This window comes from Ips typographus, linkage group LG6 (assembly GCF_016097725.1).
Source record: "Ips typographus isolate SLU linkage group LG6, UJ_Ityp_2.0, whole genome shotgun sequence".
Classification (NCBI taxonomy): domain Eukaryota; kingdom Metazoa; phylum Arthropoda; class Insecta; order Coleoptera; family Curculionidae; genus Ips; species Ips typographus.
Genome location: NC_138427.1, coordinates 7,815,436 through 7,828,075, shown reverse-complemented (window position 1 = coordinate 7,828,075; position 12,640 = coordinate 7,815,436). Strand labels below are relative to the sequence as shown.

The 12,640-nt window shown below is 32.3% G+C and overlaps 2 protein-coding genes across 3 annotated transcripts in view; both read left to right on the top strand.

Moving 5' to 3' along the window:
* Positions 1–12,640, top strand: part of CARPA (Carbonic anhydrase-related protein A) — a 92,595-nt gene that overhangs the window by 35,293 nt on the left and 44,662 nt on the right. For both annotated transcript variants that reach the window (XM_081981952.1, XM_081981953.1), the window contains one exon: positions 10,692–10,828. In XM_081981952.1, coding sequence (XP_081838078.1) covers positions 10,692–10,828 — 137 coding nt within the window. The remainder of the gene's footprint in view (positions 1–10,691; positions 10,829–12,640) is intronic.
* LOC145730404 (uncharacterized) lies at positions 479–1,009 on the top strand. Its single transcript, XM_081981599.1, has one exon. The coding sequence runs from the start codon at positions 545–547 to the stop codon at positions 953–955; it is 411 nt and encodes a 136-aa protein (XP_081837725.1). The 5' UTR covers positions 479–544; the 3' UTR covers positions 956–1,009.

The following is a 12,640-nucleotide window of genomic DNA, read 5'->3' as shown; positions in this document are numbered from 1 at the left end:
GCCAAAAAGGGATATCGAATAGAATAGGGATTTTAAAAAGTTTTATTAAGAAAGTGGATTTTTATTGTTTCAGTATTTGTTGCACGGAAAAAGCGCACTTTGTCTGATGGAGTCTGAGATTCAAAATTAGTTTGTAAGTAGCTCAATTTTAAGTTCTGAAATTTTTAGGATAAAGTGTTTTTGCCAGTATAAGAGAATCAGATAATTTGCTATTTTACAGCACAAATATATTTGATCCTTTTTTATTCTGTTTACCTAAAAGGTCCCAGTAGAGTTGTCCACTTTCAAATAGAAAGTACTTTTCTCGAAGTGGCAGAAACACCGATAGAATTAAATTCCATGTGCTTTTCTATTTATTTAAAGTTGATTGTTAAATAGTTTTCTTTTTGTAGTTTTAAAGATCCAAAACCTGGCGACAGGTTTCATGTTAGTTTGACACTGAATTTAGGTAACTAATTAAGGTAATAAGGTTTTGCCACGCAGCAAAATTGACTTTGACATTTTCCTAATCAGTTTGAAGTAAACTTTCATTTTAAAACCAAAAATGCGTAACGAAAGCGACATATTCTGCTTGAAAGAATTAAAAGAAGGCGACACAAATGGCACCCAAATGTTTTCGGTAAACGGTCAATGCCATTTGGCCAAACTGCGTCGAAGAGGAAATCTTCACGTTGAAAGTCCCAGTTTTGAGTATGGTTCGTCGCCACTTACGGACAACAATCATCCGGAACCTGATTTGATGGATATAGCAGAAGAAGTGGAGGAAAAAGTGGATTCTCCGGTACCTAGCCCGAAGAAAAAATCACCAAACCTGGTGAAAGTTGGAAATGGTGACAACCCGAAAGTGTCAGAATCGGTGATGCCCAGAAATCCATTAACAGGAGCAGGAGTTGAAATGGACACTCCTAAAAAGTCAAAAAAAGGACCAGGAAATTATTCTAAATGGATGTGGTGAATGACGTTGATAATTATAATAAATGAATGTTAATAAAGTTGCTGTTTAGAAGAAGTATAGTTCAGTTTCCGGTTTATGAGTGACTTTACAGAACAAATAACGCTGCAAAAGTAGTACAGAAGCTTTGCAATATTTTTTTTCATTTCATTCAACTAATTTCATGTTGCATTGCAACTAAAATACATCTGCCAAAATAACCAAATAGTTTTGTATAAGTAGTACACCTTGTACTAGTGTATAATTTTTTTCTTGAAGTTGTAGTAAGCAATTAAATTATTACAGTAAATCAGGTGTTAATATTTTGAATCTCCTGTTAAATTCACTTTAAATTTTGACTTTTACTATATTTGGTTTTCTTTAAAAGAAAAGAAGTAATGACTAAACACAAAAATATAATCAAATATTAAACACAATTTCAAAACCAATTTTCGAATATTCTTAAGGGTCTGGATAGAAATTGAGCCCCGAAAAGGCATAATTTCAGCTTACTCGACTTTTCAATACAATTTACCTTTCCGAATCTGGTTGCCTAAAAACAAAAAGGTCCCTCTCTCGGCGACAATGAAGTTATTCCGTTAAGTAAATAGAGCTATTTCCACAAAGGGAGTTTTCCGGCAAATCTCAGGAAAAATCTTCACGAAAAGCGTGATCGAAGGACCGAAATACGAGAGAGTCCGTAATATGGAGTTTGTAGGCTTTCACGGTCGATGAACATAAAAATTTATAGTTTGGGAAACAGGAATATTGACTTAAAAAAAATGCATTTACTTTTGCTTATCAAGTAAGTCAGACGAATTACTTTTTCTACTGATGTAAATTCAAACAAAAGCACCAACTGGCCAAGTGAAATAAATCCATTCCTTTCTTGATTATTCTGTTGAACTATTGAAAAGGGAATCAGTTTCCAATGATGATTTTCTTAAATAAAACCTTCCTTTATGTTCTCCTTTATACACAGTGGACTGATATGCACACAAAGTGATGGATTAGGGAGGCCACAATGGATTTGAAAATACCAGAAGCTATTTATCTTAATTTACACACCAGACACCGAATGATTTATTCTATTTTAATGAACGTGTTTAGCCTTTAGCTGCATTCTTTCACGGTTCAGGCCGGGGTATGAAATAAAAAGTTGCTACCCCTGAATTATTTATTTGTAACGTCCGAGTGTAGTTCTATTGATCTATAAATAACGCCTCGAAATGAAACCTATAAAAAGCATTTCAAAGGACTGGAAATAAGAAACTATCAAAGCTGAAAGGGGAGCGCAGAGGCCAAGTCAAAGCTTTAGTTCGAACGAGATAGGAGCAGACCTCATGTTTGGGATGCCAAGCTGAATTCTTAGACCGGTGACAGTTTTATACTGCCAAATTGTGTGGCTAGTCGCTCATTTTCAGTTTCTGGGTAACTTCTTGTGTTATGCGAAAGGAATTTTCTTATTGGTTTATAGAAACTTTGATCATTAATACAAATTAACCGATTATGAGTGGTTTTGGCTATAGAAGTTAACAACCAACAAATGAAACTTTCATTTAAGTTGAATAGTGACAAAATTGCTTCAATTGATCATTTTCACTTTTATAAAGTTTTAAAACTTTTGGATCGCCTTTCTTGTAACTTAAACTGTAAACAGTGTTTTAATAGACATTTTCAAGACTAGATATAAAAAGTTCAGTATTTTCTTTATTCGTAATCCTTTCAAAAACTACTCAATCAATTATGTACCATATACGTCATGTTAAATTTTGTTACCAACTTTCATTCTCTCGAGAATGCTGATCAGTAGCTGATGCTGGCATTATCGATAATCTTTTTAGGCATCCACGCCTGTATTTCTAAAATGGAAATGCATACAAACTCATGTGCATTATTAAATCAGGAATGAGCAGATTTTCCCAAGACGTCGTTGCCTTTTCTCTTGCGAACTTTTACCTTATTTTTGAACAGCAAATAGTATTTAGGTTGTGAATAATTTACGGTCTTTTCCCCGAGCGTAAAAGAGGCGAAAAATTTGCTGGCAGAGTGCATAAAACAACAAAATCACTATCACTGGCGAAAATAATTTATTATGGAAGCGTAAGACCGTACTTAGTTGTAATTCTAGTCAATTCCTTCACTAACCGTTACTTTTCTCTTTCTTTTGCCACTTTCCTAGGTTATCGCTCAATATTCCCGAACCGAAGGCAACTAATTCAACTTTCAGACTATTGTTTTACGCTTTTGCAGGTTTCATCGGACTACTTCAATCCACGAGAGGAATTTCTAAGGGAGTCTGTTTGTTAACTTGCCGAACTTTTGCTAATTCTTTGTCGTGTTTAACTTTCGACAAACTCTAGGGACAGCACTATTACTTGGGACTTCAATTAGTTGCTCTTATGTGAACCGAAAGTAGCGTATTACTTAATTAGGTTTTGGATCATTTTGACTAATTCTATAATAAAAGTAAAAGATAAAACTATTTTTTTTTACAACTTTGAATAGATGATAACTCTCATTATCTAATGAGTCATAACTCACAGCTCAGTTCACCAGCAGATACCACCAATATAACTATAGCAAAATCAAAGTAAAATGGAATGACGTAACAGTTAATAGAAATATAAACGTTTTGAATGTTCTGGCAAATATGACCTAAACCTGGAAACTGTCAAATTCAATCCCATAAAGGTACAAAATCACAACATCTTTGAAAAGTAACGAAATCAGTTTGACTTTGGTTGAATGCCTTTCATGCCTTCATCAGTGCATTTTTGGCATTTATAAAATTTGGTTGTGTGTTTCTGACTTCATTTTAGACTATTTTTAAATACTACAACCGTCAAAATCCTCTTCATATAACTGTTAAACCACAACACACTCTTAAATAACCAGTAAAATCAATACAAACAGAACCAAAGGTATTTTATAGCTTTATGAGTGAAATTTTGACAGTTATGACATTTGGCCGTCAGTTACAGTTCTATACTAAACCTGGAAACTGAGAAATTTGATCCCATGGAAGTACAAAACAACGAAACATCCTTGAAAAGTAACAAAATCAGTTTGACTTTGGTTGAATGCATTTTATACCTTCATCAGTACATTTTTGGCATTTATCACATTTGGTTGTGTATTTTTGACTACATTTTAGTGTATTTTTAAATACTACACCGTCAAAATCCTCTTCAATAAAACTGTTAAACCACCTCACACTCTTAAATAACGAGTAAAATCAATACAAACAGAACCAAGGGTATTTTATAGCTTTATGAGTGAAATTTTGATGTTATGACATTTGGCAGTCAGTTACAGTTCTGTCCTAAGCCTGGAAACTGTCAAGTTCAATCCCATGGAGGTACAAAACAACGAAACATAAACTTGAAAAGGATCAAAATCAGTTTAACTTTGGTTGAATGCATTTTATACCATCAACAGTACATTTTTGGCATTTAAACATTTACCACCAAAACTCACACCCCCCAAACCAAAATGGACTACTTATTTACCTCTTTACCTATTTAAACATTTGTTTGTATGTTTATGACTTAATTTTTGTCTATTTTTGTTTAAGACAACTGTCAATTCCGATTCCATTGTAGTATAAAACAACGAAACATACTAATAAAAGAACAAACAAAATCAGTGTGACTCAATTTACTTCGATTTTTGCTAGGTATGAGAAAAAGTATAGTATTCTACACTCATGATAATGAGTTTTGCATGTTATTGATTTTTCTTGATTTGCAATAATAATAATAAGAGTTTAATAACCAGTAATAATACCATATGACAATATTTTATTTAGCAATATTGACATTTAAAATCCCTACGTTATTTATAATGTAGAACAATTTAGTGTCAAGTTTCCTGTCATATTAAATACAAACTAATCTCATGCCATCGTTGCATTATTAAAATCTATCCGTGATTGAACGTTATTACTTTCTACCTTCCACCAGTCCTTTAGAATGTATTAATTTTAGGGGCAATTGAGAAGAGGTAGGCACACGAAATAATTAAGTACCTATGTATGCATAATACAAAGAGCTGTAGAGGGATTTAGAGAGTGCCTTTGAAGCTAAAATAAGCTTTTTTTACTGCTCAAAATTGTTGAACTAAAGTATAATAATCCGCATTTCAGCGTAAGGTTTATCAGCTACAATTAAAATCCAGCCGGACGGGACATTAAGCGAGTTTAAACACGGTGTCATGAACAGATTTAAATTATGACTGTCAGCGATTCAGCAAATAAACACTTGTCAGCGGTCAAGTTGCAAATCGTAATTTCAACGTGCAGCTAAAACGGTTTTATGAAAAAAATTTATGAGCCGTAAAAGACTGATACCGCCAACATTCTTGTGTAAGTAGTAACCACTGCAGCCGAACAAAACTCTCATTATCCGTTTTTTTTAATTTAATTTTAACTTGTGGCACCGTAATACAATTACGAAGAGTTACGTGTTCTGCAGCTTTTTGTTGCAAACATTTGCCGAAAGTAAGTGCATTAAATATAAAATGCACGTGTAATTTTGAGCATAACAATCTTTTTTGCCTACTTAGAGCTTTTAGTACGTTTGCACGGATCCGCGTTAAATTTTAAAAGCAAATTTTCCCTACAGCACATGGTAATGCTCTAATGAAATTCAATGAACATACAGCTTTAGAACGTTTTCTTAATGAGGTACGTGAAGCTGCAATTCTAAAATCTGCAATATAGTTTTTGTTCTCAAATATAATTTAGATTTTTTTCCAAATAAAAGAGACAAAAAATTCATCAATCAGAAGTTTGCTGTGTCAACTTAAAATAAAAATATTTAAATATTTTTTTCATTCTGTAAGCACTGTAAAAACGTTTTGCATTTTAACCTTGTGTTTTAAGTGTATTTAGGTTATCTTTCACTGCATTTTGTACACCAGTTACAATAATTGCAACACCTCCACTAATTTTTCATAAATAAACCACATAATCTTAATTTTCCAATTGCTTCTTCAAGTGTTCCTCTTAACCCCTCCCTAAAGTCTCAAAAAATCAACCTACGCAAACCAATCTAATCTTCTACTTCTCTACTTCTTGGCATCAGCAGAAACATTGTCAACTTATAATACCTACATATCACTAACATTACAACATTAACATAACTTAATACATAATTCAAAGTTGGCAATGTTTGTCGGAATGCTAAAAAGTAGAAAAGATGGTTACGTTGACTTTTTGAAATTTCAGTGAGAGATTAAGAGAGGAACATGTAAAGAACGATTGGAAAATTAATAAAACTAGGTTGCTCCTTTGTAAAATGACGATTTTACTGTCTTATTTATGAAAAATTAGTGTTCTTACATAATTTAAACTTCTATTATGCTTATATGCCTATTGATTGATAATTTCATCATTATAAGTAGATCCATATATTTAGTAAAATAAAAATCAAATACTTTTGGTTTTATTTATTATGGACCATGACTCAAATTTGTAGCAAACGTAATTTCGTCTTTTTGGAAAATTTATATTAAAGAAATAGCCAAATAAGGTGATATACACCAATTACATTGATTTAAGTTTGTTATTAGATTAACCAGGGAGGTGAGTTTTAAAACAATACAAAAAAATGTAAACGGTAGTTTATCTTGAAACAAAATGCATACAAAAACTTTCCTTTATTATTCGTTAATATGCATTTAGTATATTTCTGTCCCCATAAAGATTTTTTGATTTTTCTGTGCGAGTTCTAGATTATTGACAAACAAGAAGTGGAAAAATGTAGTGTTTACCCAATTTCAACAAAGTACATGTAACATATTTTAACATTTATTTAAACGCTTTTCATTTGTACGAATTGTAATTTCTTTAAGCAATGTTTCATTGTTTGATAGCTTCATGGAGTTGTATCTGACAGTCACCATAACTGCGGCAGATCGAAATATACACAATAGACAGTTGCAGGTCACAACTGCCAAAAACGACTCATGAAACTATAAAATGCGTAATAATATGACTTACACTGATTGTCTTGCTTTTAAATAAGTTTTATATTTTTATAGCTTCATAAAGTGATATTTGACAGTTTCCAATGTTATGACGGATTGAAATATGATTATAATAAACAGCTATATACGTCACGACTGGTCAATTTCTACTCACGGACCTATAAATAAGCATTTAATATCATTTACAAATGTATTAACTATAACAGTGCTTTTAAGCAGGTTTTGTACTTTTATAGGGGATGGTATCTGACAGTTGCCACCATTGTGACAGATTTAAACATGTCCAAAATACATGGATTATCTGTCAAAAAGTACATTTAACATAGTTTAACACTTTTGAAGCGATTGTTTTGGTTTAAGTGCTCTATGGATCCAATTTTGCCATTTGGCACGTTTCTAATTGACTAAATTCGGTCCAAAACATATATTTGTATCAGAACTGTCAAAATTGTATTGATAGACATATAAAACTGTGCTACTAGAATTAAAAAAGTTTCATTTTAAGCTTCAGAAAATATACATTTTTTAAATAATTTTAGACCAGAATGTGAAACATGCAAGTACTAATGTAACCTTAAATTTATGGTTGAGAACACAAATCTCTAACTGTTCAATACAAAATTGTGAAACAGCGAAATCAATCAGTGGAATAGATTTTCTTTCCTGTAAAATCCATAATTTGTACCTACTTTGGGACCTTAATGTATCAATCAATTTTTTAGTTTCAATATCTCCATAACGTGAAGAAGTTAACTTAACCCAAATTCAATAATATTCATGATTTTCCTTTTGATTGAAAAGATTGTGGAGCTCAGAGATATGGCACTACAGAAAGCTGCTATAATATTATATTGGTTTCTGTCCTATTATTACTGAAATAGCAAGTCTGAAAATTGCATCTTTATTGACATTGACCCTTAATTAAAAATGTGTCGATTTTTGGAACGTAAAATCCCCATTAGAATTCTGACCAAATGGTGAGAAAAAAGCAGTGAAAACATTCGCGTTATCTCCCAAACCAGAACATGAAACGAAATAACCCTAAATTCCTAGTGATAAATTGCTTTCATTAACACGGTGCTGTTGACACATACAAGCGTCGCTTGTACAAATAACATACAGTGCGGACCGTGTTAATTCATTGAACGGTGGATCGTGGTCAACAATTGACAATTGTGAAGCTTCAATGCAAAGTTTCGAAGTCAATAATAGCAGGTTCACCCTGGAACTGCCCACCTGCCATGCTCATTTATGAACCCCGACCGTGAGTTTGTATAGGATATTGTGTATTGGCCTATTGTAAACTTGGTTATTCATATAATAAACACATAAATTTTACTAGCGTGTATATTAAACCCCGTCTATATTGATATAGGTAAATACTCCGTTGCAATTTAATTATCTTTTAAATATATTTAGCACTGGATTAAAATTAGTAATAATTATTGTTATCGGATACAACATGCAGGTTTAATTTAATTTTAGTCTGCAAGAATAAACTAAAATTAACAACTGAAATGTTAAAACATTGCTATCTCTTTAAAAAGTCCTCGTGTAAAAATTAATTCCTTACACAGAGTCTGGATACATAAATAGCTCTTTGATGAAATAAGTTTTCTGGAAAGGTTTTGCAGTATAAACACTATGTTACTGAGAAGTTTCTTATAAAGCTGTTATTTTCCTATTACTTTATGAATGGCTCTAAAAATAATTGCCTGAAATAAAAAGAAAATTGAGCGTTTTGTCCTCTTCTTTTACGATGTGGAGAAATAGGCTATAAACTTATATTGGCGCATCAAAAATTTTATGCGTTACCAATTTAGTCTTAATTAACCCTAACGAGTTTGGAATTGAATTCTTGATTTGTTAGCATTAGAGCAGTTGAAATTAAACTAAAAACCTTTTTAAAAAAAACCAACGATTACCTTACTGCCGACGTTGCTCAAAGTCAGTTCGTCAATGTCTCTGCGAGTCCTAACAGACTTTTTTTGCCTTTTATCAAGTTGTCGTCGTTTCTACTTCATTTTTCACTACGACCGTCATTTGTCAGCAGCTTGGGAATACACCGTAATGAACTAGGAAACAACAGAAGGGCGTGCTCGTGGATGGTGCACGAATTTCCGTACGTTTCTTTGGCAACAATTGAATTGCCGCACTTAAAAAATAAAACCGCAACGACTGATGCTAAGTCCATTAGGCCCTTTATTCAGGGAATCTCATTACGGTACAGTCTGGGAAAGCAAACAATCCATATATTACTTGTAGAAATACGAAATAAAGAAAACGGACGTTCCTGTTGACATTTCCCGGAATATGACAATAGTAACATTTGCATCGTTGGTCGTTTCGTCTAAAATGGTAGCGTGTCATTAATTTAAACCCTTATGCCCGTCAGATTGAACAAAATAAACAAAACGACTGCCATAACGCGTTTTGTTGTGGCGACAAAATTGCCTCGAAATTGCCCGAAAGGAAAACTTAAACTCTTTATAGCTTCACAAGATTTTCTTTCTGGGGGCGACAAAAATTGAAAATTGCTAGTTGGCAATTGTCTACAAAATTTGAAGAAATCTAATAGTGAAAGTCAATTTTATTTTAATCAACAAACAGGAAAACAGTGTGAAAAACACAGTTTAAGTTATTGCGTCCGGAAAATTATATACGTCAATTTGAAAAACAAAATTGAAAAACCAAAAAGAAATTAGTACTATTTTTTTCTTTTTCTTTTTATTTAACAGCAAATTGACAACAATCGAATTTAACAACGAAAATTTTGTTCCAAATTTAGCTGTACTCGAAACATTCACAGCTGAATGCAGAAAAAACGTTATAGCTTATTTTATAATTAATTATTTCCTTTCATTATTTATAACATTTAAATTGATGACAACATATACCGTAACGTTATTTAGAGATTCAAAATGCGTGTGCAAAGTAATTATCACTTGGCACGCTATCCGGAACGTTAAATCCGTTCCCAACCTATTTCCAGTATAACTATCATTATAAAAAAATAATTGGGTTAAGTTTTTTTATTCATAAAATATTTTACACGCTTAGTTTAATCGCTTTGTACAGATTAGTGTTACTGGAACAACTACTGTTATCAACGCAGTTGATTTTAATTTACAGCGTGAGCCAAATTAGTAAAGCATGTATGAGGATTTTTTTTAAGTTGGTTAAATGGGAAAATTTTAGAAAATATCATGAGAAACTCATACCCGGTTTCCAAATTAGATTACCGTTTCCCGTTTCCCTAAAAATAAAATCTTTTTTGTACTTATTTTAGAAAGAGCATTTTGTTTATAAAAAACTTGTTTTAATGATAAATTATGTTTTAATGTTTTTGTTTTTTGTCTTTTGTTTTACGTTAACAAACATTTTTTTACGTTTGAAACGTGTGAATTTTGTATCAGTCCATAAAATGTATCAAAGTTATTTTACATATCTCGAAAACCAATTTACCAACAGCCATTTACCTGGTTTAAAAAATAAAATGTAATTCTCAAAATGCAGTGTTGCACATTTTTTCATTTTTTTTAGAAAACGGAGACAAACAATCCAATTTGGAAACCGGGTATAAGTTAATCATAAAATTTTCTTAAACTTTCCCCATCTAATCGACCTTGTAGAAAAGTACTTATACACGCATCATCCTGGTTGATGATGTCATCACAATTAACGCTGGTTTGGACCTTGACTATTTGATTTTGTTTGAAGAACAAAATATACTCGCTTATTAAGTATATTTATTTTATTTTTATTCCAGGTCCGTCATATTGGGGTCTTATGAATCCGCAATGGAACATGTGTTCGCGAGGTAAAAGACAAAGTCCAGTGAACGTGGACCCCGAAAAGTTGCTGTTTGATCCACACCTAAGACAAATACATATAAACAAAGAAAAGGTAAGATTTGTGAAAAATTATTATTAATTTTCATAAAATAGTGTTAATTTCAGTCACAATATAACTTGGTCATGAGTGTGTAAAAGTTTGGTTTTGTGATCAAAAGTCTTTGTACCAAGAAAACTCCATTCACTTCTGCATTTACTCTAAAATCTTTAAGTAAGCGTTTTGTTTTCTCTTGTTTCAAGGCTAAAATTTTCAACTAGAAAAACCAACATAAACTGTATCAAATGCGACAATTTACAATTTTCTCGCGAATCAATCCCCCAAATTTATCCGCAATCGGATATACGAATGTATAAACGAATGCGCAATTTTCCGTCCGATGAAAATGTTGCGGACCCGATGTGGCTAAACCCCAGTAAATTTGGGTTGCACAATGCAATTAATCGACAGTGGTCATTTTGTTGCCTCGTGGCTTTTCCTCTAGAGAACGATTCATCCATTTCCTTTAAAGTCGTACAACGGTGTCCGCCTGAAAATCTTCAAGTCCTAAACTAGTAGAGAGGATGTTGACCAAACCAGGGAAAGTATGCTTTTTTATAAAAAAAATCTGTTAAAGTATATAGGGTTAGGTTAAGTTACTAATAGATAAGCATCAGTGAAATATTCTATTTCAGTAATTTCATTATTGAAGAAATCCAATACGATCAAATTATCAGAAACTCAAACCAATACAATACCTAACCTTTCAGATATAATACAGAATCTTCTTCTTCAATTGTCTATTTGTTTTGAATATTTGCGATCATTCTGGATATGATGACTGTGTTTATTGATAGTTTGGTAGTAGTTTTTGAGAACCATGTTCTAAAACCATGATATTTCCTTCCTGGTGGCCTTCTGTCTTAAATCTTCCCTGTTTGGAGAACGGATATAGACGTTTTGTTCCTCATAATATGTCCGAGGTACTCAAACTTTATTTTCTTGATGGTGTTCATTACTTCCAAGTCCTTCGTATGTCGGTTTTCTAAAAATTTCCTCCGAGTAGAGATTAAAATATGAGTGGCGACAGGATACAGCCTTACCTGACTACTCGAGGAATGTTTATTGTGCTAGTTTGTTCTTCCATTATAATTTTAATAGTAGCTGATTGATTCCAGTAAAGGTTAATCCTTAAATCAGTCACATCATTCATCAAACTCCTTCTGGTAGTCTATAAAATGGGCAAAATATCAAAGTTCATATCCCTACAGCGCTGGAACAATACTTGTAGACAGAAAAGCTAATCTCTTGTCTCTCCTATAAATTCTTCGATGGATGATTTTGAAGAACAGCTTTAGCATGTGACTTAAATGATGCAGGATAGCTAATTGTGGATAGAGAAGATATTAGAGAAACGGTGAAGAGTTGTTTTTTGATGAAAGAAGAAACACTACAGAACAATTAGTCTTTAATTCACCAAACTAGCGAAAACGTCTAGAAATATTAACCAGATAAATAGATTAAAGTTATTTTGAAACATAACATTTTTCATTTTTTGACTACACTACACACATTACTTAGTCACACCCTGTATACTCGGATCCGTGACAACTTTCAAAAAGATTAGTTAGGTCATCAGAAAGAGGAAGAAAATATATTTTAATCCTCAAAAAAATTATTAAAGTCGAGTAAATCAATTTAAAGAAACAGCTGCTCAAAAAAGATCAAAAATTTTGCTGTCCCATACTATTTAACGAGCAGTTTAGTTTTAGTATATGAACTCATCGAATCTGGTTTGCAAAACTTCTATTTTTTGGCATTTCTCATCAAATTCTTTTTGTTTTTCTCTGTATGTTTTTGTATGTTGACAAACTGTTCTTATGTTCT